Below are 27,283 nucleotides of genomic sequence, written 5' to 3' on the forward strand. Positions count from 1 at the left end.
CACTCACGACTTGATTTGAGAGAAGGAGGGAGGAACTGCAGAGAGAAAAGACATGGGGAAGATAGAGAAGAGAGAATGGGTTGAGACAAAATGATCGGCAGGAGAATAGCGCAGAGGAATGACATGTTGACAACAGAGGAAGACAGATGATAAGACAGCAGGGAGAGAGGACTGAAGCAGTAATGGTATTCAAAGAGGTGTAATGCAAAGAGAGAAAGCCCCGAGATGAAGAATGGCAGAGATAAATAGACCATGATTGCCTACAAATCACTCCTTTGCCATTATGCTTCCTGTAAGTCCATCCTCAAAATGCCTCCGACCCTCTTTTGTAACGCCTCAGCAGAGATTTCTCCTGTCTTTTATCACAGGTATCTCAACACTTTGGGAGCTCTTAGGCTGAAGAGTTATCTGTTAACAACACCGTGGAAGATAAGAGGCAAAGAAAAGAAAACTTCACTTGTACAGCGAGAGGAGAAATATTTTATATTTTTATATGTTGAACAGAACTTCAAGGCTTTCATCTCAAAATGCAGCTGTTGTAAGAGTCACATAGTGATGATGAATTTCACAATTACCTCTCTACAGAGGCTCAATCCCACTAGACAAAAATGAAAATACAAATTACTTTCATGAGTGACATGATAACTAGATAGACAAAGAACAGTACAAAATCAACAATTTGCAATAAGGGAGTAAAAAATGTTTTTGTTTTACACAAAAAGACACAATAATGACGCATAATTTTAATTTTAAGTTAACTTTTTGGGAACAACCCAGTGTTCTGACGGCCCCTTATTCAGAAACCGAAAAGGCCACTTGTCCTATAGCCTGTTATCATCATAGTCAAATAATAAGCTTGTGATTAACATTGTGAAATGGTCACAGATTGGTTAGGTTTAGGCACCAAATATACTTGGTTAGGTTCCAGAAAAGATGGTTTGGTAAAAAAAAAAGTATGTTAAGTGAGTTGGTGATACGTATTTTCTGAACAGCGGGCCTTCAAAGCAAGAGCTTGTTCTGGGATCACAATGGGACATTTTTCAGATTACTACGGTATTGGAATGATGCGCCGTCAGAACAATGGCATGGTACCATATTTTTATTTCTATAAGTCCTATTTTTTCATCATGTTGTTGGCTGTTTTGTACATAGGGAGCAGATAAACACAAGTCAAAATCCTAAACAGCAGTGAATCATGATATCTGGTTATTGAGGTTTACATTTTTCATGCGGTTATCTCTCACGGCCATGTGGAGCCACGGACGTGCAAAGTTGCCTAATGCAGCTTAAAACGGATAGAAACACAATGATATAGACATCAGACTTGAACAGAGATTACACTGAAAATAGAAAAGTGATGCTTTCAGCTCTCAGATATTTCACTGGTTTCATATTTATACACACATCCGGATAGGGAGACGACATCAAACAACTTTACCTACGTTATAAAATGGCCACCTGCCTCCTGATGTTACCATACATATTTATTATTGGGCTTTAAAAAAAAAAAAAAGCCTCGACAGCAGAGGACACAGTGTTTACTCTGCTAAAGCTCTGTATGCTGCAGTAGTATGTGTGTGTGTGTGTGTGTGTGTGACTCACTTGAAAGTCTTTTGATTCTGGAAATAAAGGCTTTGAATGGAAGCTGTGCAGATTCTCTGTTTTCTCAACAAAGAAAATGGTCTTCTGGATCGACACCCTATTTACGGCACTGGTTTAAGTGTTTGTCTGTAAGCTGGGAGAAGCACACACGTGCACGGATGAACACGGTTAATTTTAAACCTGATTTATTAGAGAAACATGTAGCCACATCCTCTCCTTCTATTTTTTGTGATATCTTCTTCCGGTTTCACTTCTCCTAGGGTCAAACAGATGTGGAATGATTTAACAAGATATGTCTGTTTGTTTTTTTGTACTGTCTAGATTCTGTATCTGTCCTCTTCTACCACAATACGGCTGTGTTTTGGCCTCCTATTAAATTGGTGATGTTTGTGATGCACATCACGACTTTCATGAGCTTGGTGATCTTTGCCTGCACGCTTAGTTCTTCATCCTTAGTTACAGAGTAAACTCATACAGTAGCCTCTAAACCCACATCCAACTCATCCTCGCCCTAAAAGCTGACTCTTTAAAGATTTTTCTGTGAATATTGTTATGCATCATATTCATCTCTAACCTTTCCTTATTTCTGCTTCCTCTGTGGGTCCTCCAACATGCTTTGGTGCCGCCTGGAAGTTGCTCGACATCTTCCTGAATTCATATTCTTGTATGTTTACAGTGCAATCCCAGCACGATTGATGATGATGATGTTTCAAAGAGCTGGTTGTGATGTTACAGAACGCTCTGCTTTCTCAGTCTTCAGGAGAGTAACTAAGTAGATTTCCTAAAGCAGTGTACTTACATTACAATATTTTGAGATACTTTTAACTTCATTACATTTATTTAATAACTGTAGTTATGTTATATCGGAATATAATTCAAATTAGCCCCACATTTACCAGTTGCAACATTAAATGGGGAACACAATAATACATCAATAAATATATTCCAATAACATGAATTAATCTGCTTTAACTTTTTACTAAGTATATTTTGATACTAAGACTAATATTAATGCATGACTTTGGCTCATAACAGTATTTCTAAACTGTGGTATAACTATTTTTACTCAAGTCAAAGGTCTGAGTACTTTCCATAACTGCAGAAGTATGACATTTCAGCGGCTACGTAATATAAATAACCTATTGTTATACAAGTGCTCCCCCTTGTGGAGAATTGTGACAATTGTGACCCTGCATGATATTTACAGAAAATAATGTTGTTTTTTTCTATTTACTATTAAAAAAAACACAGATTAAATTTAAATTTGGCTGTATAATCTAATTGACTTTATCTTGCAGCAACGCATTATGATCATCATCTTTACTTTTTTTCTCTCAGTTCCTGTATGGCCTTCCAGCTTTGCTCCAGACTCGTCCTCAGCTCAGCCATATCCCTCCGGATTTCCTCAAGGAGCTCCAGCTTTGAAAGTTTCCTGTCGATGGATGAGAGCACTTCCTCCGGTCTAGCCTCCTCGACGACTGCATCCTGCTCTGCGGTGGGACAGTCGGGCTCAGCTGGTTGAAATGACCCCATGGTTTGCTCCCAAACCATTTCAAAGTAGAAGTCAATGAAAGCTTCCAGCTCCTCCAAGCTGCTGTGGTCCCACTGGTCGATCAGAGCCTGCAGACCTCCAGCCTCACTAAGCCTCCAGAGAGTCTTCTCTCTCAGTGCAGGATGGCAGAGGGAATTCACACTGATGACATTTTCCTCTGCAAGCATCTTGAGTTCTGTTTGAGGTAAAACCAGAAGCTTCTTTGGACGTCTGGATGAGAACAGATGGACCTGGCTTTCACCGTTTAGTCTCAAGTGAAGATCATCATCAGGGAGCCAGGCAGGCACATTTAGGGTCCACCTCAGTCCTTGTTTACCAGAGAGCATAGAGGCCAAACAGGACATGAAACTATATTTGTCCAGGATGGAGGGTCCAGTCCATCTTCCTGATCTTTCTGCTGGTAGTGCCACTATCTGAGCACCATTATCAGAGCAGCTTAGTGATATCTGGGCAGTAGAATTGGCTGATTCAGTCACTGTAAAGGAAACAAAGTGTGATTTCATGAGAGCCATAAAAATTCCAACCATCCCCACCAAGATAGAAATCTGCTTATCTCTTTACTACAGGTACTACCTCCCTGTTAACGCCATAAACCAGGTCTCATGACACACCTGATATGACAGATTTACTCTGTTTACTGTCTGTTTTCTACACTTCACTGTTACATATCTTAAGTCATACCTAATAATGGTAATAATAGTGCATATTCTTTAATTTTTTTTAAAGCTTTAAACTTAAAGTTTGTACAAGAACAAGCGATTATTTCCTTTCATTCATATTTATTAGGCTTCTTTAATGACAGATTTGATGTTTCTTTCTCATTGTTCTTTTAGCTCTTAGATTTTTAACTGTGTGCTTTTCTGAATCATTATGAGGCTTGTTAAGCAGAGAGTGAAGACCGTGAATATATGTTCAGGTCTCTTACATAATAATATAAACTTTAAGAATTAAATGAATGTAATGCTGAGATGTTTGCCTACTGTAGTTGTCTTAAAATCATGAAGGCCTCGCTACTTCTCGTAAAGCGTTGGTGACCTCTAGTGGGGGTTGTGAACCCCAGGTTGGAAACAAGTGCTGTAGTTCAAATACTTTGTTTTAACTACAAATATGGAGCATTATGAAATCTGATAAGTGATTCTCCAAGTAGCCTGAGAAAGTCTGATTAATTTATACAATAAAAAAACAAAGATTGGTGAAATGTCTGAATAATAAATAAAATGAAGTGTCTCATAATCCCTCAGATTTGGTCCTTACCCCCAAGCTGGGAACCATTTCTCTAAAAGAACCATGTCATCATAAACCAGTCCAGAAAAAACAGTGTGATGAGGTTTTTGGAACAAACCTCAGTGAATGAGTTGTACTTACAGTGGTGGGGCAGCTGATGCCTGCAGCTGTTAGGCACGTCTAAATCTCTTTTACACAGCTTCACTGCGTGAAGTGTAGAAACACTTGTCCACATGTGATCGCCCCTGTGAAGAAAAGCCAGCCTTTCTCCCACCAGCATCTCCTCTATCAGTTCAACTAGCTCATAAACTTGAGCTCCATTTCCCCAGTGTTTATTGTCCAGTACATGATATCTGTTCCCACACTTCTCAACCAGCCTCTGCAGTGGTCTTCCTTCACTCTCAATACGCTGCTCGATGCTCGTGTCGCCCAGCCAATCGCCGTAGCTGAACAGGATCGTAGCTCTGCTCCACATCTGGCCTCCTCCTGCCTCCAGCTGTTTCTCTATGGCCTCCCTGTGGGTGTCTTTAAATGAGGAGCTCACATTGACAACAAGGAGGAGAGCACAGGATGGTACGAGGAGGTCAGAGGTCACAGGGAAGCAGCCTGGTGTGTCCAGCACCGTCACCGTCTTGCCACTGATATTGGCTTGTCTTTCAGAGCAGAAGGTGGTTTGCGTTTCTGTGCAGAAGGACTCCCTTCTCAGGATGGTGTTTCCGCATGAACTCTTGCCTGTTTTCCTGCCACCAACAAGCACTACTCGCAATTCTGGAAGAGGGTTGAACTTCTCTGTTGGAAGGAAATTCAGCAAATCTGTTAGAAACATGGCAAACAAACTACTTTTTGGATGAATTGTGTCCAAAAAATCAGCTCAATTAAATAGTGTTGATTAAGTAAGTGAAACATGATCACACTGACATTGTTTATCACTTTTAAATGCATCTAACTCACCCAGCTGAGACCTCGCCATCTGCCTTTGTTTCTCCTTCTCCATCAGTCTCTCCTTGGCTCTCTCTTTCTCTCTTCTTATCTTCTCCTCCATCTGTTCCATCAGTTTCCTCTCTATCTCATAATGATAGCCACCTTCACTGCCGGCCAACATTTCTTCGATCTTCCCAATCAGTTCTCTAACCTGAAATCCATCCCCATTAGTTTTATTGTTCAGGACATGATACCTATTGCCACATCTTTCAAGAATCCACCGCAGAGGCTCTCCCTCGCTCTCGATGCACTGCTCAGTAGTGGTGCCTCCCAGCCAGTCCCCGAAACTAAACAGAACGATGACACGATTCCAGATGTGTTCGCTGATCAGCTGGAGGTGCTCCTGCACCGCTCTCCTGTAGGTGTCGGTGAAGGCTCTGTCCACACGGATCACCAGCAGGAAGACATGAGGCCCAGGAGGGCAGAGTGACGAACTGAACGCTATCTCCCTCCGGTCGAAGACTGGACTCTCGTCACAGAAGTAGTTCATCCACCAGCCCGGGGTGTCCACCACAGTCAGCTGTCTCCCAAACACCACTCCAGATCCAACAAGGCATTGGGCCGTTCTCCTCATTGGCTGTCTGCTCTTGATGCTCAGGATTGTGTTCAGCGTGGAAGTTTTCCCAGAACCCTTTGCTCCCACCAACACAATCTGGATATTAGTAATGGGCCGCAACCGCTCTGAAGGAATGAGGCAATGTGGAGAAGGTGGCAGATGGAGTGGAGTGTCATAAAACAGCCAAAATAAGCAAAACCTTTCCAAAGATTCGGATCAACTTACCTCTCATGAGAGATCTGTGTTTCTTCATTCTCATGAACCTCTGCCGAGCCCTCTCCTCCACTCTTCTCCTCTCCTCTGCAGCCGCCTGTAAAATGTTTCCCTGCATCTTAAACACTCTGTTCCCATTTTCCGCGACAAGTTTCTGTATCTTCTCCAGCAGCTTGGTGCCTCCAGCGTCATCGCTCAAGATAACAGTGTGACACCTCTGACTACACTTCTCAATGAGCCAGCAGAGGGCCTCTCCCCCTGCCCGTACAAGCTCTCCTGTTTCTTTGTGTTTAGATCCATCAGCAGAGATAAAGACTAGCACACAGTGACTCCACACCCTCTCACCCAGCAGAGCCACATGCTCCTCCACAGCCCTGCGACGCTTCTCAGAGAAGGCAGAGGTTGCCTTGATTGTAATTAGAAATACATGCGGGCCTGGTGAGCACAGAGAGACGCTGCTCACAATCTCCCTCTTCACCAGCTCAGATGTGTCCTGAGCGCTGAAGTCACACCACCAGCCAGGAGTGTCCACCACTGTGAGCCACCGTCCGGCCACCACACCCAGCCTCCGGGAGCACGTCGTCCTCTCTTTGGTGACAAACTCTTCCTTGCCCAGGATTAAGTTCCCCAGGGAGCTCTTTCCAGAGTTTCTGCCACCAAGAAGGACAATCTTCAACTGTGACGATGTACACCAGCGGTTCCCTGACAGAGAAGAAGAAATAAACACAGAGAGAAGGATGAAGCTACACTGCCTGAAATCACATTTTTCATTCAGATAGATAAATTCACATTTAAAAAATGCATTCATATCACACATAGCAAACAAAAAGCAAAATCTTATTTCAAGATAAAACTGAAACAATTAATCAATTTACAGAAAGTTAAGCTGCAATTCTGAAAACCAATCATTTAATTAATTTCTTTTTTCTCTTTTATGACAGTAAATCAAACATCTTTGACAGAAAATTGAGCAACAGCAATTCTGAGAATCAATCATTTAAGCAAAAGTGCCAGAGACTACACTAGTTCATTGGAAGTGGAAGCAAATATTATAATAACAGATGACCAATGGGAGGAAACATTTAACACAGAACATAAGGTAACTAACTAATCTGATTGGAAGATGAACATGAAATATTATGTTGGAGGCGTTGTGGGTTGGTGTGGGACATTTTGGGATTGACCTAAAATTGTAGATCTTTGTAAAAATATTCAAAAGTAGATTAAACATGTTTTAGCTTTACTTAAAATTTTGCACTTTATATACTAAGTGTAACTCCAGATACTATGATAGACAACAAAAAAAATTATTACAGCTTTCTGGTTGAAGCTGCAGCTCCCCCATCATAGCAGAATGAAAAGAGGGTCTTTATCATGGAGAAAATCATAGCGAGCAGTAGTTTTAAACATAGTTTAAACCATTTTTTGTTGTATTTTTATTCTTACTAAAGTACACTTGGACAATGCTACATGTTGCTCATGTTTAGTTATCATGAAATTTTTTATGAAGGAGGAAGAATTATTTTATGACCAGTGTAACGGCATAAACATGTTCTCTTGTGAATTCTTTTGTCTCTAGCTTCTCAAATATGAATATTTTCTCTCTCTTTTATGGTACTAAATTGAATATCTTCTATCTCGGGGCCGTTAGCCTGATTAAACTTCTGAGGAATTATAATCTTCTGACATTTTATAGACCAAGCTATTCAATCAAATAATTGTGATTAAAATGGGGTACAAAAAGTATAACATTCTGCATCATTATGACATAAAACTACTACATACAACTTTATAAATATCATAAAGTGAACTCAAACTATATTAATGGCTTAAATCCTTCCATTTTAAATGAAACTTAAAAGAATACTTTGACTGTTATATAAAAGCAACAAAATATATGAAATCACAATGCACAGAAGATAACAAGGGCGGAGTATGGCATTAAAAAGCCACAAATCAAATGAGTATGAAATATTAAGAAGACAGTTGAACTGGTCTAAAAAGCAGGAAGTTGTTTATGTTTTCATAAAAATACCTTGAAAAACTTAATCCTGAATGCAACACAGTTATTATGAAACATCAAAACTTACATGTTGATAGCTCACCGGTTGCCATCTCACATTCATCTATAAGCTTCTACATTTTGAAAAACATCATTTATCCATATGTCACGTCCACATCTTCTGTGTGCGCTGTGAAAACTGTGGACAGAGAGTCGCAGCGGAAGTTTTATGTGCATATGAGTCTGAAGGTTATGAGTCTGTAATGAGTAATCAGACACACATGCAGCAGACAGTAAGAACCACACCTCTCAGCAGCAGGTCAACAGTCCACAAGGAAAAGAAACAGAGGAGTGTGTGAAGGATCATGCACCAAACAGTACACACAGTTCTTTTTGTATATACTGATACAGTGTGTTTACATCCATGAGACAATGAATCCTCACAGTATCTTCTTATTTTATTTTAAATTGAGTGATAATGACTCTTCTGATTGGACGCCTACATGATTACAGTTTTTTATTACTGTAATTAATTAATGAAGTGTGTCTTATCTGTTTTGCAATGATTGATTTACCCTCTGTACATGTTTTAGCTCAGTTAGATGAAAGTGTCTTTTATTCAGGTAATGAAATTAATTAACTCACATGCTTAATTTCAATGCTCTGCATGTGAATGATAATATGTTAATTATATGGTGAGAGTCATGGGTCTGTTCGGGGCTGCAGGGGAAAAAATTGTAACACTCCATCCCCATTCCCACCCATCTTAGTTGTAATGACAAAAAGCACAAAGGAGGTTAAGTCCTCTCACGTGTCTTGGCTCCACTAATGAGTTGTTCATGCATTGTTCAATGATTTTCACCCACAGGGGGTGTCATTAAAGTGTAAATGGTCTGTCTGAGTCATTGTCAAGACAGAAAGGCAGACACTTAATCAATGTACACAAAGACTGACAATATCAGGATCATTGTTAGTAAGTGAATAAAGTAAACACGAATAGTTCAAGTCAGGAAATTTTTCTGGTATGTGGCAGTGGTGGAATTTGACTTCACACAGGTAGTATATAATTTGAAAGTCAGTGTTGTTTGTTCCACTCCACTACATTAAATTAACAACTACAGTTGAAGTAATATAGTAGTAGAGTTATAAAACATGATGGATAACCTAACCCAACAATATAGGGCTGCTGCAATCCAATTTGGTGCCCTAAACGTAACTGCTTTGTGTGTGTGTTTTTTTTTCTTTTAATGTAGAGTTTTTACTTGTAACTGAGTATTTTTACAATGTGGTATCTGTATTTTTTTCATGTTTTTTTTTTTTAATTTTAATTAATTGTTTGAATCATTTTGGTTGATTGGTTGGACAAAACAAGATATTACAAAGGTAGAGCTGTGGATAATTGTGATGGCATTCCTCACTCATCAGAAAAAAACTAATTTTTATTTGGAGACAGGTTACTAGAGAGGAAGGTTATTAAAGGTCCAGTGTGTAGAATTGATTTGCATCCAATCTAATCACTGCATTGCAATCAGGGACGGACTGGCAATCTGGCATACCGTGCATTTTTCGGTGGCCGACGTGCTATTTGGGCCGACAAGTCCCGATATATATATATATTTAACGAGTAGATCACACACCCCAAACAACACTTTAAAAGGCCCTGTTTAGAGTCAGTATTTAGTTTGTCTGTTCTGGGCTACTGTACAAACATAGTGTTTCAACATGGCGGCCTCCATGAAAGAGGACCCACTCCCACTGTAAATATAAAAAGAGAATGTTTAAGTAACAAAAACAAAACAAACAAACGTATTTTAAGGTGATTATACATGCATAAAAACATAGTTACGAATATTATATTCCATGTCTGCATATTCTGAAAACAACTAAAGAGACATGTGTAGTCATGTGTCTAGAAGTATGATTCCTGTACACTGTAAATAATTCGCTGCATTATTTCCGGTCTGAGTAATGTCAGCTGTCTTCACAGGGATTAAACCCCGCCCCGCTCGGCGGCACAGCCTACAAATATCAGCGAACGCTCCACCCATCCAGCCACTCACAGCGAGCCTCCTTCAGCTGACGCAGCCGGAGGAACAACAGCAACAATGGGGGTGACAATTAGAGTCGAGTACTGGTAGATACATTCGTTTCATATTCATTACATACCATTTTGTGTGAATGTGTCAGCTTATCCGTGCCTGTTTGTGACTGAGCCCCTCCCGTAAATCACAGTTTAAAGACGGGTGTTCCCCGTGTTAGCACAGTTAGCTCGCGGCTAGGCTAATCTCATTGTATGTGTTTGTTTTGGGTGTTTGTCCCACGCAGCGGCGCATGAGGATACGAACCCCGCTATCAGGAGCTCGCCCGGGTTGTCAAGGCTGAGTTTCCTGATGCGGATCTGTCAGGCTTCGTGGGAAGACAGGGTAAGTGCAGAGAGAGAGGAGAGAGCATATGGCTGAACCCTCACCCACCATTTGTTTGCCCTTAATGTGATGCCACGTATTATTAAAGGTAGAGTTCATAAAGTAATTTTTCTGAACTTTATAGGCAGCTTCGAGATTGAAATCAACGGGCAGCTCATCTTCTCCAAGCTTGAGACTAGTGGCTTCCCATATGAGGATGACGTGAGTAAACAAACAGGTTAAACTGATGATGTAAGTCACCACAGTGACAGACTTTGATTCCTGCCACTGTTTCCTGTCGCAGATCTTGAACGCGGTCCAGAGCGCCGAGGATGGGAAACCCGTCCAGAAGATCACCAAAAGCCGCGCGCCCTGCGTCATCATGTAAACCTCCCCCTCGGTCCTGCTTTACCATCAAGCAGCATCAAGAGAGGCCAGTGCAACTGTAAACTGCCAATGCCACCTCCGGGTCTACCTCCACACTGCTGAAGTGGGCTGGGATGGGAGGACCGTGCTTTTATACGAAGCCGACGAGATGCACTATGACCACTAGCTGCTTTCTTTGATGCAGATCGCTAAAACTCTTGCTCGCGACTTCTGGCTCCCCTCTCTGTTCTCATTGTGGAGCTCCAGGCTGTCAATGATTACTGTAGCCTAAAAAGTTAAAGGTTGCAGTATGAAGAATCCATTCCTGGTTTTCCTCATGGGAGCTGAGACAGGGTAGAAGATGTCGCCGCAGAGTTGGAGGGAGCTTCTTTTTTTTTTCTCTACAGTCTCATTGCCCAGCACTCTCTAACTGCCTAACTCTTGGTTTCCAAGTCTTTGTTTATTGAGCTCGTATGCAAATCTTCTGGATAACTTTTCCGTAAATGGAGACTTTGCCTGTGCACGGCTCTGCTATGATAAATTAATCTCTTAACAAGAATCTTTCTGACTTTCTGATTACTGTATGGATTGTGGACTGTGGATAGGGATGTCATAATTTGTGGCTGGCGTATTTAAAAATGAAGCTTTTCTTTTTCCGATGCATATCAAATTGGAATAGTTTTAACGGTTAAAATGGAATGCTAAGCTCTTCTGCAATTTTAAACCGGTCTTTTACTAGAGCGAGCATCAGAAGTGCTTCTGAAGACCACCGCCCACTGGTCTGTCAGCTCACATCAGTTGCATGTCAGCGCATTTTCCACAAATCATCTCGCATTGTTTACTTGGATGTCAAAACTGTAGACTTTGAATAAAGATAATGGTTGTTTAAGTACCAAGTGTCACTTTTTGTTGTCATTTCTCAGTGACTTTCATTATTTTGAAGGGACACAGACATGAAGAGGTTAATATGTAAGATTGTTTTGTCAGTGCTCTATGAGTTAGAGGGTCGAATTGTTAAATGCACATCTCATGTCTGCATGTTCCGTACTGGGTGTGGTGTCTTGCAACATTCAATCCCATGGGTGCTCATAAGGAGCACTCTCTTGGTAATGTTGATCAGCAACTACCAATCCTTTTAGTCAAACAGGTTCTTGTTTTTGTTACCAGCCTGCATGGCGACAGTTGCTTGAGCCAAAGAACGCTGTGGACACCTACACAGAAATGACATTTGAGACGATATGTCAAACTTTCAATGTCCAGTGTTGTAATAATTTGTTAAATGGTATGTATGAACTCGTATGTATTTCTTTTTCTACTGAACCTTTAATTTACCACTTGTGGAACAAAAAAGAATACAGTTTGTGTTATCATGCAGTATTTTTGACATATTGGGTCCACTAGGGGGCGCCAAATTCAGCCTGCCATCTTCAGTATGTGGCAGGAAAGCTGTAGCTCATAGTTCTTTAAGATGGAGCATACATCTATATTACAACAACATATAATGTATAAAAAAATGTTGCATATTAAACTGGGCTTGCATTAATCTCCTGTAGCGCTACCTCACATGAAGTGTAGCCTCTCATCGGTGTCGTGTAAAACAGAAAACACCTCAAGCAATGATAAAACAATAATCTGGTTGCCCAAATGCAGTGACACAGAGAACCCCCTAGGAGTCGTAGACCTCCTGTTGAAGACCCAGCCCCATACTCAAACTTGGACTTCTCAAACAAGGACACAAGTGTGCAGTGGTCTGAAAAACTGCTTCAATCCTGGAGGGTGTTTTCGCAATTTGGCTCTGAGTGATAACTCACACCAGCCTGCTTTAATGCTGATAGAGACCATCTGTGCTGCCTTAGTTAGTCCCCCAGTTAGAAGTTTGAAAATATACAGTACCTATATGAAGTATTCCAGTTGGACCTTCAGATTCAGGTGTATTTATATTACAATCAGTTACACACAGATGATTTCCAGTGGTGTTTTCCTATTAAAAGGAGGTGAATACTTATTTGTCATTTGTTTAAATTAGTTTGTAGAAATCTGCTTTCATTAAAAGATATTTTTCTGTTGATCTGTGTGAAAGAAAACGCATTCAATTTATTCTGATTTATGTTATGAGACAGTAAAACATGACGTGAATCAGTTAGGTTTCCCTTACATCCTTCTTCTTGTTTTCCAAGTTTCTCAATGAGTACAGAAAGTAGAAGTCACATTTCATCCACCTGCCTGCAGCTTGTGATATATGTAGGTACTTTTAGTTATATCTGTTTGTAGATTGTCATAAGGTACCTTATACATTATATTTTCTGCACATTTCCCTGCACTCAAACTTTGTATCTCGATTTGCCATCGACTGCTTTACATTCAACAAAACTCCTCAAATAATGTGTTAACACTAAAGATTGTTAACATGTCTGCCTGGATGAAAATGCATATATGAACACTGGGAGGGTCTGTGTACTGTACGTTGAGACACATGGACACAGCAGATAGCTACCACAAGTGTTGATAACAGGCCTGTGTTGAGACAGTGTCTTTAGCTGGGGCCCACTGTTCCTCACTGTGTGCTGTATGTATGTGTTTTCTCTGTGTTGGGTTTCAAGGTGCACTTTTGCTGTTTTTTTTATTGGATGGATTAGTACAGATTCCTGTGTGCCCCATGCCCCCCCAAAAATATGCACGGTAGTCCATGGTGAGAGACAGATGATTGTTTTGATCGTGTTTGACATAAATTACACATGTGATGTTTGTCAGTTTTAAAGATAATTTTACAGTTCAAGGAAGTCACAGTCATAAAGACAAGAAAAGTGCCAGTTAGTTATGACTTTGTTGAAACTGGAGGCTGAAAATCAGTTATCAGGGACTTGGTGTTTGATTTCACACACAGAACAGTGTGGCTTTTGTCTATAAGAATCACCGCCTTTAGACCCCATTGTAAACACTCTGACTAACCAGTTCACACTGACTGACTCATGTTTTGCCAAAGGCAGTAGGTTCCCAACAACAAGATGAATAACCCTTGACATTTTATATGTAGTACATCCATGCATTCCATACATTAGGTTTTTATTAATACCCCAATTTCCAATTTACACAGCAAGACCAATTTATATTTGATACAGTATATTATCTATACACTGATAGTTGTGTTACATAATACTCGCACTGGAGGTGAAAGAGTATCAGCTATTGATGTGTTTTTAGTGTCTCATATATATGTTTAAATTTAAAGTGACAGAAGCACACATACAGATGCATAAATACATGACGCTGAAGTTGGCCTCTGATTTGGCACTTAAGGGGAAATTAACTTATTGTGCAGCGTGACTGTCCACTGATTGGCTGTTTTTTGCGACACTTTTTAGACATTTTAGGTAAGACATCAGCTTTGCCTGACACCTACTATTGTATCTGTGAAACTATTATTTTATTTGTGAAAATGCTAAAGGGGAGATTTCACCGTTTTTGTTTTATATCAAGACCTCATTAGACCAGATTAAAAACCACTGTGCCTAGACCTCTCAAATCTGGACTGGATTAATCTACAGACTTTGAAGATTCATAAAAACACAGTCTCTGATTTTGAAACCTCTATTGAAAATAAAGGGACAAAAACAGGACATTTCCAGTTTTTGAACAGCTTTTCTTTCATGTCAAACCCCATCTTGTCATCTCATTTCAAATGGACATGAAAATGTCTTCTTTCTCACTACAAAACAGTAAAAAAGTAAAAAAGTTATGTTTATCTCTTGAGAAACATTGAACACATCTTCATCGATTGTTCAATTGGGAAACATCCTATAAAAGTACAACAATAAAGGCTATGGAAGAGGTCTGCAAAGTGACAGTGACGGAAGCTGTGGCAAAAGTGGACCATGCCAAATGGAGGAAGTGCAAAATCATGACTTTTATAGGATGCAGATGTGTCAGGCTTCGTGGGAAGACAGGATAAGTGGAGGGATAGATAGAGAGGGAGCCCATATGGGGATGATGTGAGTAAATAAACTGTAAACTGTAAACTAGTAATGTAAGTCACCACAGTGTTTATTTGTCTTTGACAGGACATTTTGACCAGATCATGTAGAAGTCCATACCATACACACTCATGGGAAGCACACACACAGTACTACACGTTTCGGGGGATATCATGTGACACTCCACAGAACATCGACTACGTGATCGTAACAAAGTTCAGGATGTTTGGGTCCATATTGGGTGAGTTGGTTAGGTAACAGTGAAACAGTGATGATGGTTATAAAAAGCTGTGAAGGTTTTGAGTAAAGGAGTTCAGATTCGCAAGCAGCTTTCTCCATGTCATTTTTTAAAATCAAGTTTTCTCTGAGTTTTCTCCACAACACTATTGTAATAAAAGCTTATATTACCGTAGCTGTGAATGAACCATTGGCATAGTAGCTTAGCTAGCTTGATAGCTAAGATATGACAAACTGAATAATGCTGGTGTAGAATTCAGATCATTATTTAGAAAAAAACAACAATAGCATCAATTTATTTTTCACAAAAACATCTGGTTGTAACCCACCTGGGGGCTGTTCTGTTTGTTTTTATCTTTTCACTCATGAAATAAATAAATACTGAATACTTTCACATGTTCGTGCCTCACAAAATTCTTCTCATAAAGCATTCCGAGAAGGAAAAAATCATGTTAAAATCGCTCATGTCCATACTGAGGTGATAACCTGTGATGAGTCAAGTCTAGTCAGGCACGGTATTGGTTGAAGATGCAGTCACATCTCCCTTTACTGAGTTTCTGTGCTCTCTCATCCAGCAGGTTCTCATGGATTGTGGCGGCTGCTGTGGTCCTGCACGGCGTCCAATACATATATTATTACTGTCATTATTGCTACCATATCTCCATTACAGTTTATAGTTTATGATTTGCTGCTGCTGTGCATCTGTGTCTCTCTATCTCTATCACAGGTTCCACTGCTACTGTAATCATTTTATCATTCATTGTAATTCATTGTCATTTTATCATTCATTGTAATTCATTGTCATTTTATCATTCATTGTAATTGTACAATATGTTTGTGTTCTGTACACGTGACATCTATTGCATGTCTGTCCGTCCTGGGAGAGGGATCCCTCCTCTGTGGCTCTTCCTGAGGTTTCTTCCACCTTTTTTGTGGGCAAGTTTTTCCTCACTCAAACTGAGGTTCTAAGGACAGAGGGTGTCACTCACTGTACAGATTGTAAAGCCCTCCGAGGCAAATGTACTTTGTGACTTTGGGATATACAAATAAAATTTGATTTGATTTGATTTGATTAACTAAACATTACTTAATTTTATTAGGACACATGCCAAAAAGGTTATTTCCAGTTTACTCTAATTAATGCTACACTGTGATGTAATAAATGAAAATAATTCAAATTACATATTTTTCATGACTAGATGGAAACAATCATTGATCATCACTGAGAAAATCTGTTATATCAGCTCCTGAAGCTGTTTAGAGAAAAGGGTCTGGGTTTCATACTCAGTATGACTTAATAATGTGCAAGAACTCTTAGTTACTACTTTCATTTATTTACTGATTGTGAACAGGACAAGAACTGATTTCAAGGTGTTGTTAAAGTCAGTTCTAGAAGATGCACAGCTTAGTACTAAACAAGCCTTTCAAAAAAGGTATATAAGATTAATAATGACCCCACACACACATACTTCCATGGCCTGAAAGCCATCAGGAATACTTTACAGATTGTTTGTGCAAAACAAATATAAAGTTCAGTTTTATTCCATGACCTAAAAGATTTGTGAAGTGTTGCAGCGGAAAAAATGTCACTTTACTGTGTGTGTAGATCAGTTCCATACATTGTCCTGTACTCATCTTTTAATCTGTCAGTAAATCTAGTTAGCTCAGCTTAGAAATTAGACTGGAAACAGGGAGGGACAGCAAGCCGGGCTCTGTCAAACTGCAACAAAATCCAACTGCCAGCACCTCAAGTTCTCTAATGCAACTTATATTCTCGTGCAACTATATTAATGTGTCTATGTAATTGTTTTTCTTTGTTCTTTGCGAACCCACTTGGTTTCAGTAATGAATAAAATTATTTTGAATTGCACTGAGTCATGAGTCATGAGTCCAGTTAATTACATTTCGATTCTTGCAGCAACTTTGCACTGACTGCCATTGCAGACAACGGCATGTTTTTTTTAGTTTCAGGTTGTTTCTTGGTAATAATCTGTGTCAACTTCTGATGTTTTCCTATTTCTAACACCAGTCTGCATCCTTGTGTCAGTATCTGTTATCAGACTGGCTTGAACCATCAGTGCCCGCCTCCAGTCAGCTGCATAACGTGTCGAACCCTGTCGCTACCATGTCACATGTAGTAGAGTTTAAGAGCTGTAATGGAAGAAGTTGAGTTTAATGTGCTTATCTCATCACTGTTTTCAAGATAATCAAGGGCAGAGGAACCCCTCACTTCTTCAGGGAATCCCTAGTAAACAACATGACGTACAGAGATGTTCTACCCTGATACTGTATGTTGCCCCATTCCTACCCTCTTTAACCCCAGTGTGGCCCTCAAACATGATAGGCCATGTTAGGCCTGGTGGTTCAAACAGGTTCCAAACTCAGTTGTGGTTCATGTTGAGAGGGCGGAGTGGGCAAACTAGGGTTGGGATATCCCTGCATCAAGGTGTCCATAGTCGATAGGACTGCATTTCTGTCCGACAGGCCTTATCTCCCCCACCCCCCCACGAGGTTGCCCAGCAACTAGACGGTTCAAGGGGTATGTCGCTTCTTAGAGTCTACGTAGTTTCATATGGGTGTTCCCGTTCCTCTTGCTCTCTCTCTCTGTACTCATCTTTTAGTTAGTTCTGGCTCACTTTATCAGCGGACTCGTCTTGACTGGACAGAGATCGTCCTGTTTCCAGTGCTGGGGACCAGGTGGGAGTACCTGCATGCAGGTAAGGGTGTGGCCTCCTCTGGACAGGGGTCAGACACACTTTGTGGCACTACTGGACTAGAGGTTAGAGGTCAAACAGGATGGATAACTGACTGTTAGGAGGCGAGCATATTCTAACCATTTACGTTTTTGCCATGCTTGTCAGATAAGAGCAGTCCAAATCATTTTCTTGAGCTGAAATTTTTCGAGGAAAAATATTTAAACTTTCTTACAAACAAATGTGTGAAGATGTGTGCAAAAATAATCCAAGCATTTTTTTTTTTAACTCTTTTGAGTCGCATTCAAGTAAGATTTATATCTTCAGATAGTAAATAGGAATTTCATCATCTGTTGCATTATTGCACATGGTCCACTTGCTTATTTTGTCTTACTTTTAAATTCTGTATATTTTCAGTGTTAAGAGTCAAGAATTGTTACCACTAAATGGCAAAGTGTTAATATGCAGCACCATGGCGTGCTCAAATGCACTGTCCATCTGTGGATTTGTTTCTTTTTTCAGCATTATTATCAGTCTTCTTTTCTACTGAAGTTCCTTGACCTTTATTTTGGAAATATTTTTAATTGCAAGTGCCAGGCTTGTTCGGTTGTTTTAAAAAAAATTGTAATACTATCCACCAAAAACAAAACACAATTTTACCTTACGTGAAATATATTGTTGTGAAATTTGAGTCTAAATGCGTTTGCATTACTTGATGTCACAGTACACTGTGTTTAAAGTTTGTCACTGTGCTGTTATTGAATAGAAAAGAGGGGTCTGGTTGAAGAAGGGTGTAACCCAGAGATAAGGCTCTGTGCGTCTTCTATTTAAACTATAACGTAGTTCAAATTCTCAACGGCTAATTGACTATCTGTCCTGAGCCGTGGCTCTGCAGGCAGACTCGGTGATGGTAGATGGCATTATCTTTATCAATGCAGTCTCAAAGCATGCCTGTAGTGGCTCAGAAACCTTTTCCTTAATACCTCAACACCCTTCCAGAATAATGGTACTTTTAATATGATTGCTACAAGAGTATAATCTATATTTCTCACACATTCTGTGCCTTGGATGCTGGTGAATCTGACTGCATCAAATTTCAATACCCACGACTCACAAATCATCATTAAAAACAATTAACTAACTAACTTTTGAATTTCTGTCTCAGGGAATTCATAAAAGTAGCTGAGTGTTCAACATCTGCAAAACATTCATGGACAACAATTACACTTTTGAGGTTGGTCTTTTTTCCTTTCAAATCTTAACAGTCTATCATCTTCAACATTAAAATTCAGGACATTTAGCATTATAACTGCTCCAAGAAATATTGTAATATTGAAGCTCCACAGTTCAGGATATTGCACTCTAAAAAAATATCCTGAAAAATGTGTTTGGATGGAGACTGTGGAATTCAGTGTGTTCAGTAAATCTTGCAGAGATATGTATTTTTTCTACATCATTTGACCTTCATCTAACTTTTTTCCATTAAATATTTTTTTACTTTCCGCTTGCCTAGGGGAGTGACTATGAAGACTCTGCCTACCCCTCTCCAATGAGACTGTGAGTCATTTGTCTCATTTGAACCTCTCTGTCTCAGCATTCTTATATCTCTGTGTATATGTACTGTAAATGCAAGATGCAATTCTGCACCCTGTTTCTGATAAGACAAAGGTATTGGGTCTTTATTGCCCTGAACTGAGGATGCCAGACAGTGTTCCCAAAATTAGATATGTACCACCCAAACAAATCACTCATATCAGGTGATTATATACAGATTTCCTGTTATGCTACCTGGCTTTTCCAAATTTTGAAAATGTAAGAGACAAGAATATGGTCACATCTTTAGCTAATGTTATTAGCTGGGTAACTAAGTTGCTCAACTGTTATTGGAGCACAGAGCAAAAAATAGGTGGTACTTAAAAATGCTCTGCAGTTTCCCCCCCCCCCGGTTATATAAACTGTAACTTTAATGCTTTGACTAATTCACATGTTTTAAATAAAAGCTCAGATAATCTGCTATCATCCAATCACTTAACAGCAGACCAGCTCATGAACACAGTTTTACATCTAGGCCATAGAGCTAAAGAGTCAGATATCTAATAGTCATGGCAGACCAAACCTGAGCTAAAAGGAGGATATAGGCCTTGCATTCATCAGATAACCAGAAATAGAAATTCAAATGAAAGATATTGTTTCTCTCGGTTTGAATGCAAATAACAGTTTTTTGTAACATGTTTATCATAACTACAGTGTAAGGTGACAATGCTATTTTAAGAGCTTTGCAATGCCCCCAAGTGGCCAAAAAGATTAATGGAGGCTATAGACTGAAGGTCGGGGAAAGTCTTCAATAGGTTGGAGAAGCTTTCCCAGGTATATAAATAAGTATTTACCAAAATTAAAATAAAATCAGGGTGTAGCTACATTGAATTGTGGATATGGACTAGCTAATTCACTTTTTATTTTTTTTTGCTTTCAGAAAAATTCAAAATTCACAGACATACAGTCTGTACATGTAAACAGAGAGCACGAAACCAACTTGTCCAGCCTGGTCAATGATAAGAAATAGTTAGAACAAACTTTCCCTCTTGTGGCCAAGAAGAGAATAGCACAAATAGCTGAATTTGACAGTGATGGAAAACTTCAGCCTAAACCTAAACAATTTCTTGGATGGATTTTAAGCCAGACTTCAAAGTCCATATAATTTATAGACACAGTATTTTTTTTTTTTAAATAAAAAAAAATTCAAAATCCTTTCTATCAGGGCTGAGCAGTAAGAAAGTTTGGCGTTGTTGAGAAACACCAATTCCTTGTTACTAATGCTTCTGTTTCTCCACAACCACCAGGACTCCACCAGGCCAGAGCCGCATCTATGATCTGGAGAGGAGACAGGAGGAGGAAAATGAACCACCTATGGAGGCCATCTTCATCCCCAGTGATTCAGAGGGTAGGTTCCTTTCACAGGCCGTGCTCCTGTGGAGGATTTGACTTTTTATATGTGTGTACAAATCTTTTTTCTGTCTCTTTATTTCAGCTTTTCTGAACATGAACACCAATGCCACCACAAGAGGGGATGCCCAAGTTAGTCTTCATATATCACATATAAAATTTCATTCATACAAATCTCTCCAGTCTGTTCATTCATTAAGCACATTGCATTACCACAGGCCTATGTGGAGCTGAATGAGCTCCAGGGCAACAGCTGGCAGGAGACAAGCCGCTGGGTGGGCTACGAGGAGAACCTTAACCCGGCCACAGGAAAATGGGGTTCCTCTCATGTCTCCTATCTCACCTTCAAGAGTCTGATCCAGCTCCGCAAGACCATGAGCACAGGTGACTTCAGAACCTTAAATGAAGTGGAAATCTGCATCTGCTTGATAGATATGTCCAATTAAAAGCAACTCAAATGTACTCAGGTGCTGTCATCTTTGACCTGAATGCCAGCAGTCTGTCTGCTGTGCTTGAGAAGGTGGCTGATGAACTGCTGAACAAGAATGAGATTCGCGCAAGTGACCGAGATGACCTACTGAGAGCTCTGCTCATGAGACGCAGGTAATGCATGGCAACAACTATTTCCCCCTTTCTTCCTACAAGATGATAATACCATACAAATCACTTTATGCTCATCATATTTGTCCTTCCAGTCAGTCTGAAAGACCTGTGGTTACTCCCTCTGGAGACATTGAGATGCAGACCTTTTCTGTAACCAAGAAGGTATACATCTTTATTACCCATGGCTTGATCGTCAACATCATGTTTTAACATCAGGGAGCTAACATTGACTGTACTGTTCTTGTTTTTGCAGAGAGACAGCTCTGACAACGTGGAGGCCTCAGTTGTCCTCTCGGGTATGTTTGTGTAATTCAGATGCTGTTGTGTGGTTCCAAGGTTTTGTATGCAGTTCTGGATCAGATATGACTAACATTTGAGTGTTTTCGATAGGTGCCCTGGACTTCCTACAGAAACCAGTGGTGGCTTTTGTAAGGTTGAGTGACTCTGTTGTGATGGAGTCTGCCCTGGAGAGTCCCATCCCTATTCGCTTCATTTTTGTGCTGGTGGGCCCCAGCCGGAGCGGAATGAACTACAGTGAGAGTGGCCGTGCTATGGGTGCTCTGATGGCTGACTGGGTGAGAGAGAAGGAAAAAATAGATGCATATCTATAGCAAAGAGATCAGACAACAAAGAGATCCCACTAACCTTCTTTATGTGATGCAGGTGAATGAGATCTTTCTGTGTTTGTGCTCTGACAGGTGTTCTGTCTGGAGGCCTTCTTGGCCCAAACTGACAAAGATCTGACCAATGCCATCGCTGACTTCATGGACTGCAGTGTTGTGATTCCCCCCACTGAGATCCAAGATCAGGCAATGCTTGCACCAATCATCAATTTCCAGCAGAAGATGCTGCGTGACAGACTGCGTCCCTCCGATACCCGTCTTGGCTTTGGCGACAGGGTCAAAGGTCAGCATACAGTGCAGTATTTAAAGTGCACAGCAGCCCAGATTAACAGCTTAGGCCTTACTTTCGTCCTCCATTTGTGACTCTTTTAAGCCTTTGTACTGCAGAATTGCATGCCAAAATCATTTCAGTCTATAAGCAATTAAACAAACAATTTCTTTTTTTTATGATATGATATTTGGAAAATATGCTCAATACTCATACACCAATTCTCTAAGCTGAGCTGGAAACAGCTAGCTGGGCTCTGTCCAACTGCAACAAAACACTCCTAAAGCTCATCTTTAAGCTTTAAGCTCTGTTTAAAAACAGCAATTCATCATTTTTGTAAGACTATGTGCCACTATACCTAATATACCTAAGCCAAGAAATTACTGGGTATACAACTTTAGTATTGAATTAGTATCTTGCTTAGTATTGGATTTTGTTTCCATTGGACAAAGACAAGCTTGCTTTTTCTCCCTGTTTCCAGTCTTTTGGCTAAGGTAAGCAAACTGACTGCTGGCTGTAGCCTTAACAGACAGACCTAACTCTATGCAAGCTAGAGTCCAAACAGGAAAATAATAAAAAAAAAACCCAGAACAAACAGACAAATGTAGCCTGTGCAGGAGAAACTACAAAAACACAACCTTTTCTTAAAAGCAATGGGGAAAAGAAAGATTTTGTGTAATAATATTAATGTCAGTTTGATTTATTTGCTCGTCCAGCTGAGAAACGTCCAGAGGAGCCACGGGAGGACCCTCTGGCCCGTACTGGCTATCCTTTCGGTGGGATGGTGAAGGACCTGAAGCGTCGTTACCGCCACTACATCAGCGACTACACAGATGCTCTGAACCCTCAAGTCCTGGCTGCCGTCATCTTCATCTACTTTGCTGCCCTGTCCCCGGCTATCACTTTTGGAGGGCTTCTGGGTAAAAGAGAGTTTTAGATGCTTAATTGATTTTCAGCTTGTTTTGATTCAATTTTGATATTATTAATAATTCTTTCTGTTGCCTAACTAGCTGACAAAACAGAAAAAATGATGGGTGTGTCAGAGCTTATGCTCTCCACCAGCATCCAGGGTGTCATCTTCTGTATCATCGCCGCCCAACCTGTCCTTGTCATCGGCTTCTCTGGACCACTGCTGGTGTTTGAGGAAGCTTTTTATACTGTACGTATGAATGGTCTTGTGTTAAAACTCCTGAATCCTCCTAAATCTTTACATCTAATCTTTATTTTTTCTTTAATAACATCTATTTCCTTTGTTCATTCCATACTAGTTCTGCAAGAGCCAGGGCTTTGAGTATGTTGTGGGCCGTATCTGGGTTGGAATGTGGCTGATAGTGATCGTGGTGATTATCGTGGCCGTAGAAGGCAGCTTCCTGGTCAGATTCATCTCCCGCTTCACTCAGGAGATCTTCTCCATCCTCATCTCTCTCATTTTCATCTACGAGACCTTCAATAAACTCTTCAAGGTTTCCTAAACTCACCTTTTCATCTATTTCACATCACAGACACCATTTCCCTTTAGACATCATTGTAATTGCTTCATTTGTCATTTTGTCTTACTTTGCTTCCTCTGACTACTCATCTTAGATCTTCAAAACCCACCCTCTGATTCTGAACTACGATCATCTGAATACCTCAATGGAAAACCCCTTCCACCCGGTCTTCAAGGAGCATATCGAGTACCATCCAGATGGCAACATAACCGTCCATCAAGTGGAGGTTGAAAGGCCCTACCCCAACACTGCCCTCCTATCCATGTGCCTGATGTTTGGTTGTTTCTCCATCGCATACTTCCTCCGCTCCTTCAAGAATGGTCATTACTTGCCCGGCTGGGTAAGATTAACCTTCTGTGTGTGGTTTTGAAAAGACTCTACCTGAACAAGTTGACTGTGATTTTGACCATGATGTATTCTTTGCTTTCTGTCTCACTAGCTTCGACATTTGATTGGAGATTTCGGTGTCCCCATCGCTATTTTCTTCATGATTGCTGTGGATATCAGCATTGAGGATGCTTACACTCAGGTAAGTGTTGTGTATTTGACAGAAATCAAAGCACATACTAAGAATATTTTCGCATGCATGCTATTTATCTACTTTTCATTTGTTATGTTGTGATTTCTTGGTTAGAAATGAGCTGATTAAATATAATTCTGTCCCTTTGTAGAAACTGGTTGTGCCAAAAGGTATTGAGGTGACCAACCCCGCAGCCAGAGGCTGGTTCATCAACCCCATGGGAATGAAAAAGGATTTCCCCATCTGGATGATGGCTGCTTGCTGTGTACCAGCAGTGCTGGTTTTCATCCTCATCTTCCTGGAGTCCCAGATTACTACGTGAGTGACACTATAAATAAAATTCTCAATGATACTTCATATGAAGATAGGGTTTTCTTCTAATGTTCTCTGTGGATTGTTAGGCTGATTGTGAGCAAACCTGAAAGGAAGATGGTGAAAGGATCTGGTTTTCACTGGGATCTGCTTATCCTGGTCACCATGGGGGGCATCTCGTCTATTTTCGGGGTGCCTTGGCTGAGTGCTGCCACCGTGCGATCTGTCACCCATGCCAATGCTCTCACTGTCATGAGCAAAGGACCGAAACCAGAGATTGAGAAGGTGATCGAACAGCGGATCAGTGGCATTCTTGTGGCCATTTTGGTTGGTAGGTGCTGCCATCTACAGTGCTGATGTAGACACAGCAGGGTCACAAGTAATTACCATTTTGCATTAATAATCATTTACTTTCTGTGACTTCCAGGTGTTTCTATTTTCATGGAGCCTCTTCTGAAGATGATTCCTATGACAGCTTTGTTCGGTATCTTCCTCTACATGGGTATCACCTCTCTGAGTGGAATCCAGATGTGGGACAGAATGCTTCTGTTGATTACACCTAAGAAATACCATCCTTCTGACGCCTATGCCACCAGGGTATGCATCGAATACAGTTCAGAACTTCACTGTAATTATTAATATATTGTCAATGGAATATCTTTATGTGTGGATATAAGCCATTATTAAAATGCAGCACCAGATTTCTATATCTGCAAGTGTTTGCATACTTTAATAGTGTATCATTGTATAGACTAAAACACAGTTGTTTAATTAATTAGTCATTTTGCTTCTTTTTCTGGTCATTTCGTGTTTCTTTGCAATCATTTTGCACCCCCTTATGGTCATTTCACATGCCTTTGTGGTCCTTTTGTGGCTCTTTGTAGTTATTTCGCATCACTTTTGTGTCTCTTGGTGGTCATCCTTTTCCTATTTGTGGTCATTTCATGTTTCTTTATAGTGGTTTTCATCTTTTTGAGGTTGTTTAGGGTCTCTGTGATCTATTTGCGTCTCTTAAGAGACAGTTTACTGACTTCAAACAAGAAATGTTAATATTCACAAATGAAGGCTCTGGGCCCTTGAAACCCTTTGGCTTAGGCCTTCTTAGAAATTATTTTATATACAAGACGGTCACATTTGTAGGCAATTTACCTTATATTTTATTGTTCTTATTGCATTCTCCTGCTAACACTCTCCTCTATTGTCATTGGTGCAGGTTAAGACATTGCGGATGCATCTCTTTACTCTGATCCAGCTTGTATGCCTGGCTGCCCTGTGGATGGTGAAGATGAGTGCCTTCTCTCTGGCTCTGCCTTTTGTCCTCATTCTCACCATCCCTCTGCGCATGTTCATGACCGGCAGGATCTTCTCTGTCATGGAGATGAAATGTGTAAGTATCTCTGTGTATCTGCTACTTTCAACCCACCCCGGACACACTTTATGTGTTGGTTTCTCTGTTGTAACTGGACGTGTTTGTGTTGCAGCTGGACGCAGATGATGCCAAAGTTACATTTGAGGAGGAACCTGGGAAAGATGTGTAAGATGAGTGCCCACTGCCGTGAACAATGTCACGTCATTAATGTTTCATTCACAAACTTTCAAAAGGAACTCAATTCTTGACTGACAGAAATCAGGTCTTTAAAAAAAAAAAAGTACTGGTAAACAAACACAGTTTCAAACTATTCTCTTATTTATCTTTAAAGGATATTACCTCTCATTTCTAGAATTCATACATTATTCTTGTGGCTGAAGCTGTGTGTGTGACCCTCAACCACAACAGAGAATCAATGATATAGTCCATATTGCCATCAAGATGTGTAACAGGTCCTGAGCACTCTTGTTTCTTTCATTTCATTTTCACATTTCATCTTTTCATGTGACTAGTGATTAGTTTGGGTTTATAAAAAATGCTTCCCTTTTGTTATTACTTCAGGCTGTTTAGTTTTTTTTATGATGCAGGAGAATTGTTTGATTTTATTTAAATGAGAGGTATTTTACCTTCAATACATTTATAACATTGTTTTTTCTTTTAGTGCATAACTATGGTATAGCTTTAAAGTGACTAGATCTGCTCATGTTATAATAATGATACTACCTAACCTAATGTTGACTATTTTATTTTAGCAAAACTGATTTATTCCGCTCTTTACACATGCATAAATTATGAATTTTTGTGGGACTATCACACCTTTGCCCCATACAGTTGCCTTTCCATTGTTTAGTTTTTAAAATTGTGTTTCTCAAGTTTGCCTCATATGACATATTGTGTCTGGTTTACTGAACTATTTGGTCTTTCCTGTTTAGAACGTGTATAGAAAGATGCGTAATGCACTTATATCTTATTTGAAATGCTTTTAATTATTATAAAATATGAGGGAATTAGCACTTCCTCACAATGGGTAAAAAATGAATGATGAGATATTTGGATATTTGTTTGAGCTGATTTTACTGATCATATAATCAGGGGAAATATTTTTGTAAATGTGTCTTAGTGTGCCTTTTCATGTTGCGTGTGTGTGCTTGAAACACTGTACATGCTTTGGATTTTCACTTTATTTAAAATAAAAGCCTTTTAAAGTGTTTCTTTTTTCTCCTTTTTTTTAATGAGTGCATTATTAGATACAACATTTTGCATCACTCACACTTCTCTTTTATCAGTTTAGCTATGAGTAACAGGAGAGAGGTTTTCAGTTGGACAAAGATGTCTGCCACTCAGCTGCATGCTGCC

General features: G+C 40.0%; 3 protein-coding genes across 3 annotated transcripts; 2 read left to right on the forward strand and 1 right to left on the reverse strand.

Annotated features, from left to right (window-relative positions):
• Positions 1 to 722: 722 nt before the first annotated feature.
• Positions 723 to 8,316, reverse strand: si:ch211-214j24.15 (uncharacterized). The gene is made up of 5 exons (XM_019262894.2): positions 8,219 to 8,316; positions 6,141 to 6,830; positions 5,330 to 6,040; positions 4,520 to 5,167; positions 723 to 3,629 (listed from the first exon to the last, which is right to left on the reverse strand). Exons 1-5 carry the CDS (start codon positions 8,241 to 8,243, stop codon positions 2,923 to 2,925), a joined length of 2,781 nt encoding a protein of 926 aa, XP_019118439.2. The 5' UTR covers positions 8,244 to 8,316; the 3' UTR covers positions 723 to 2,922.
• A 1,832-nt stretch (positions 8,317 to 10,148) lies between these two features.
• selenow2a (selenoprotein W, 2a) lies at positions 10,149 to 11,787 on the forward strand. The gene is made up of 4 exons (XM_010739826.3): positions 10,149 to 10,264; positions 10,456 to 10,553; positions 10,678 to 10,754; positions 10,837 to 11,787. The coding sequence occupies exons 1-4, from the start codon at positions 10,236 to 10,238 to the stop codon at positions 10,918 to 10,920; spliced, it is 288 nt and encodes a 95-aa protein (XP_010738128.2). The 5' UTR covers positions 10,149 to 10,235; the 3' UTR covers positions 10,921 to 11,787.
• Positions 11,788 to 17,667: 5,880 nt separating this feature from the next.
• slc4a1a (solute carrier family 4 member 1a (Diego blood group)) lies at positions 17,668 to 27,137 on the forward strand. Its single transcript, XM_010739825.3, has 21 exons — positions 17,668 to 17,823; positions 18,965 to 19,033; positions 19,313 to 19,356; positions 20,640 to 20,740; positions 20,828 to 20,874; positions 20,961 to 21,126; positions 21,210 to 21,345; positions 21,438 to 21,507; positions 21,599 to 21,641; positions 21,736 to 21,920; positions 22,044 to 22,251; positions 22,953 to 23,156; positions 23,247 to 23,395; positions 23,505 to 23,699; positions 23,821 to 24,066; positions 24,166 to 24,255; positions 24,398 to 24,564; positions 24,648 to 24,889; positions 24,986 to 25,155; positions 25,772 to 25,945; positions 26,040 to 27,137. Exons 2-21 carry the CDS (start codon positions 19,010 to 19,012, stop codon positions 26,094 to 26,096), a joined length of 2,718 nt encoding a protein of 905 aa, XP_010738127.3. The 5' UTR covers positions 17,668 to 17,823; positions 18,965 to 19,009; the 3' UTR covers positions 26,097 to 27,137.
• Positions 27,138 to 27,283: the final 146 nt, after the last annotated feature.

Source organism: Larimichthys crocea, chromosome XII (assembly GCF_000972845.2).
Source record: "Larimichthys crocea isolate SSNF chromosome XII, L_crocea_2.0, whole genome shotgun sequence".
In the NCBI taxonomy this organism is placed as follows: Eukaryota; Metazoa; Chordata; class Actinopteri; family Sciaenidae; genus Larimichthys; species Larimichthys crocea.

Bases quoted from the DNA above. Each gene is read 5' to 3' on its own strand.
- si:ch211-214j24.15 (XM_019262894.2), bottom strand. From the start codon at position 8,243: ATGGCAACCGGTGAGCTATCAACAT. The intron at 6,831-8,218 runs GTAAGTTTTGAT...CTTCTCTGTCAG, and splicing joins AACCGGTGAGCTATCAACAT to GGAACCGCTGGTGTACATCG. The intron at 6,041-6,140 runs GTAAGTTGATCC...TCATTCCTTCAG, and splicing joins ACACAGATCTCTCATGAGAG to AGCGGTTGCGGCCCATTACT.
- slc4a1a (XM_010739825.3), top strand. From the start codon at position 19,010: ATGGACAACAATTACACTTTTGAG. The intron at 20,741-20,827 runs GTAGGTTCCTTT...TCTTTATTTCAG, and splicing joins CATCCCCAGTGATTCAGAGG to CTTTTCTGAACATGAACACC. The intron at 24,565-24,647 runs GTGAGTGACACT...GTGGATTGTTAG, and splicing joins CTGGAGTCCCAGATTACTAC to GCTGATTGTGAGCAAACCTG.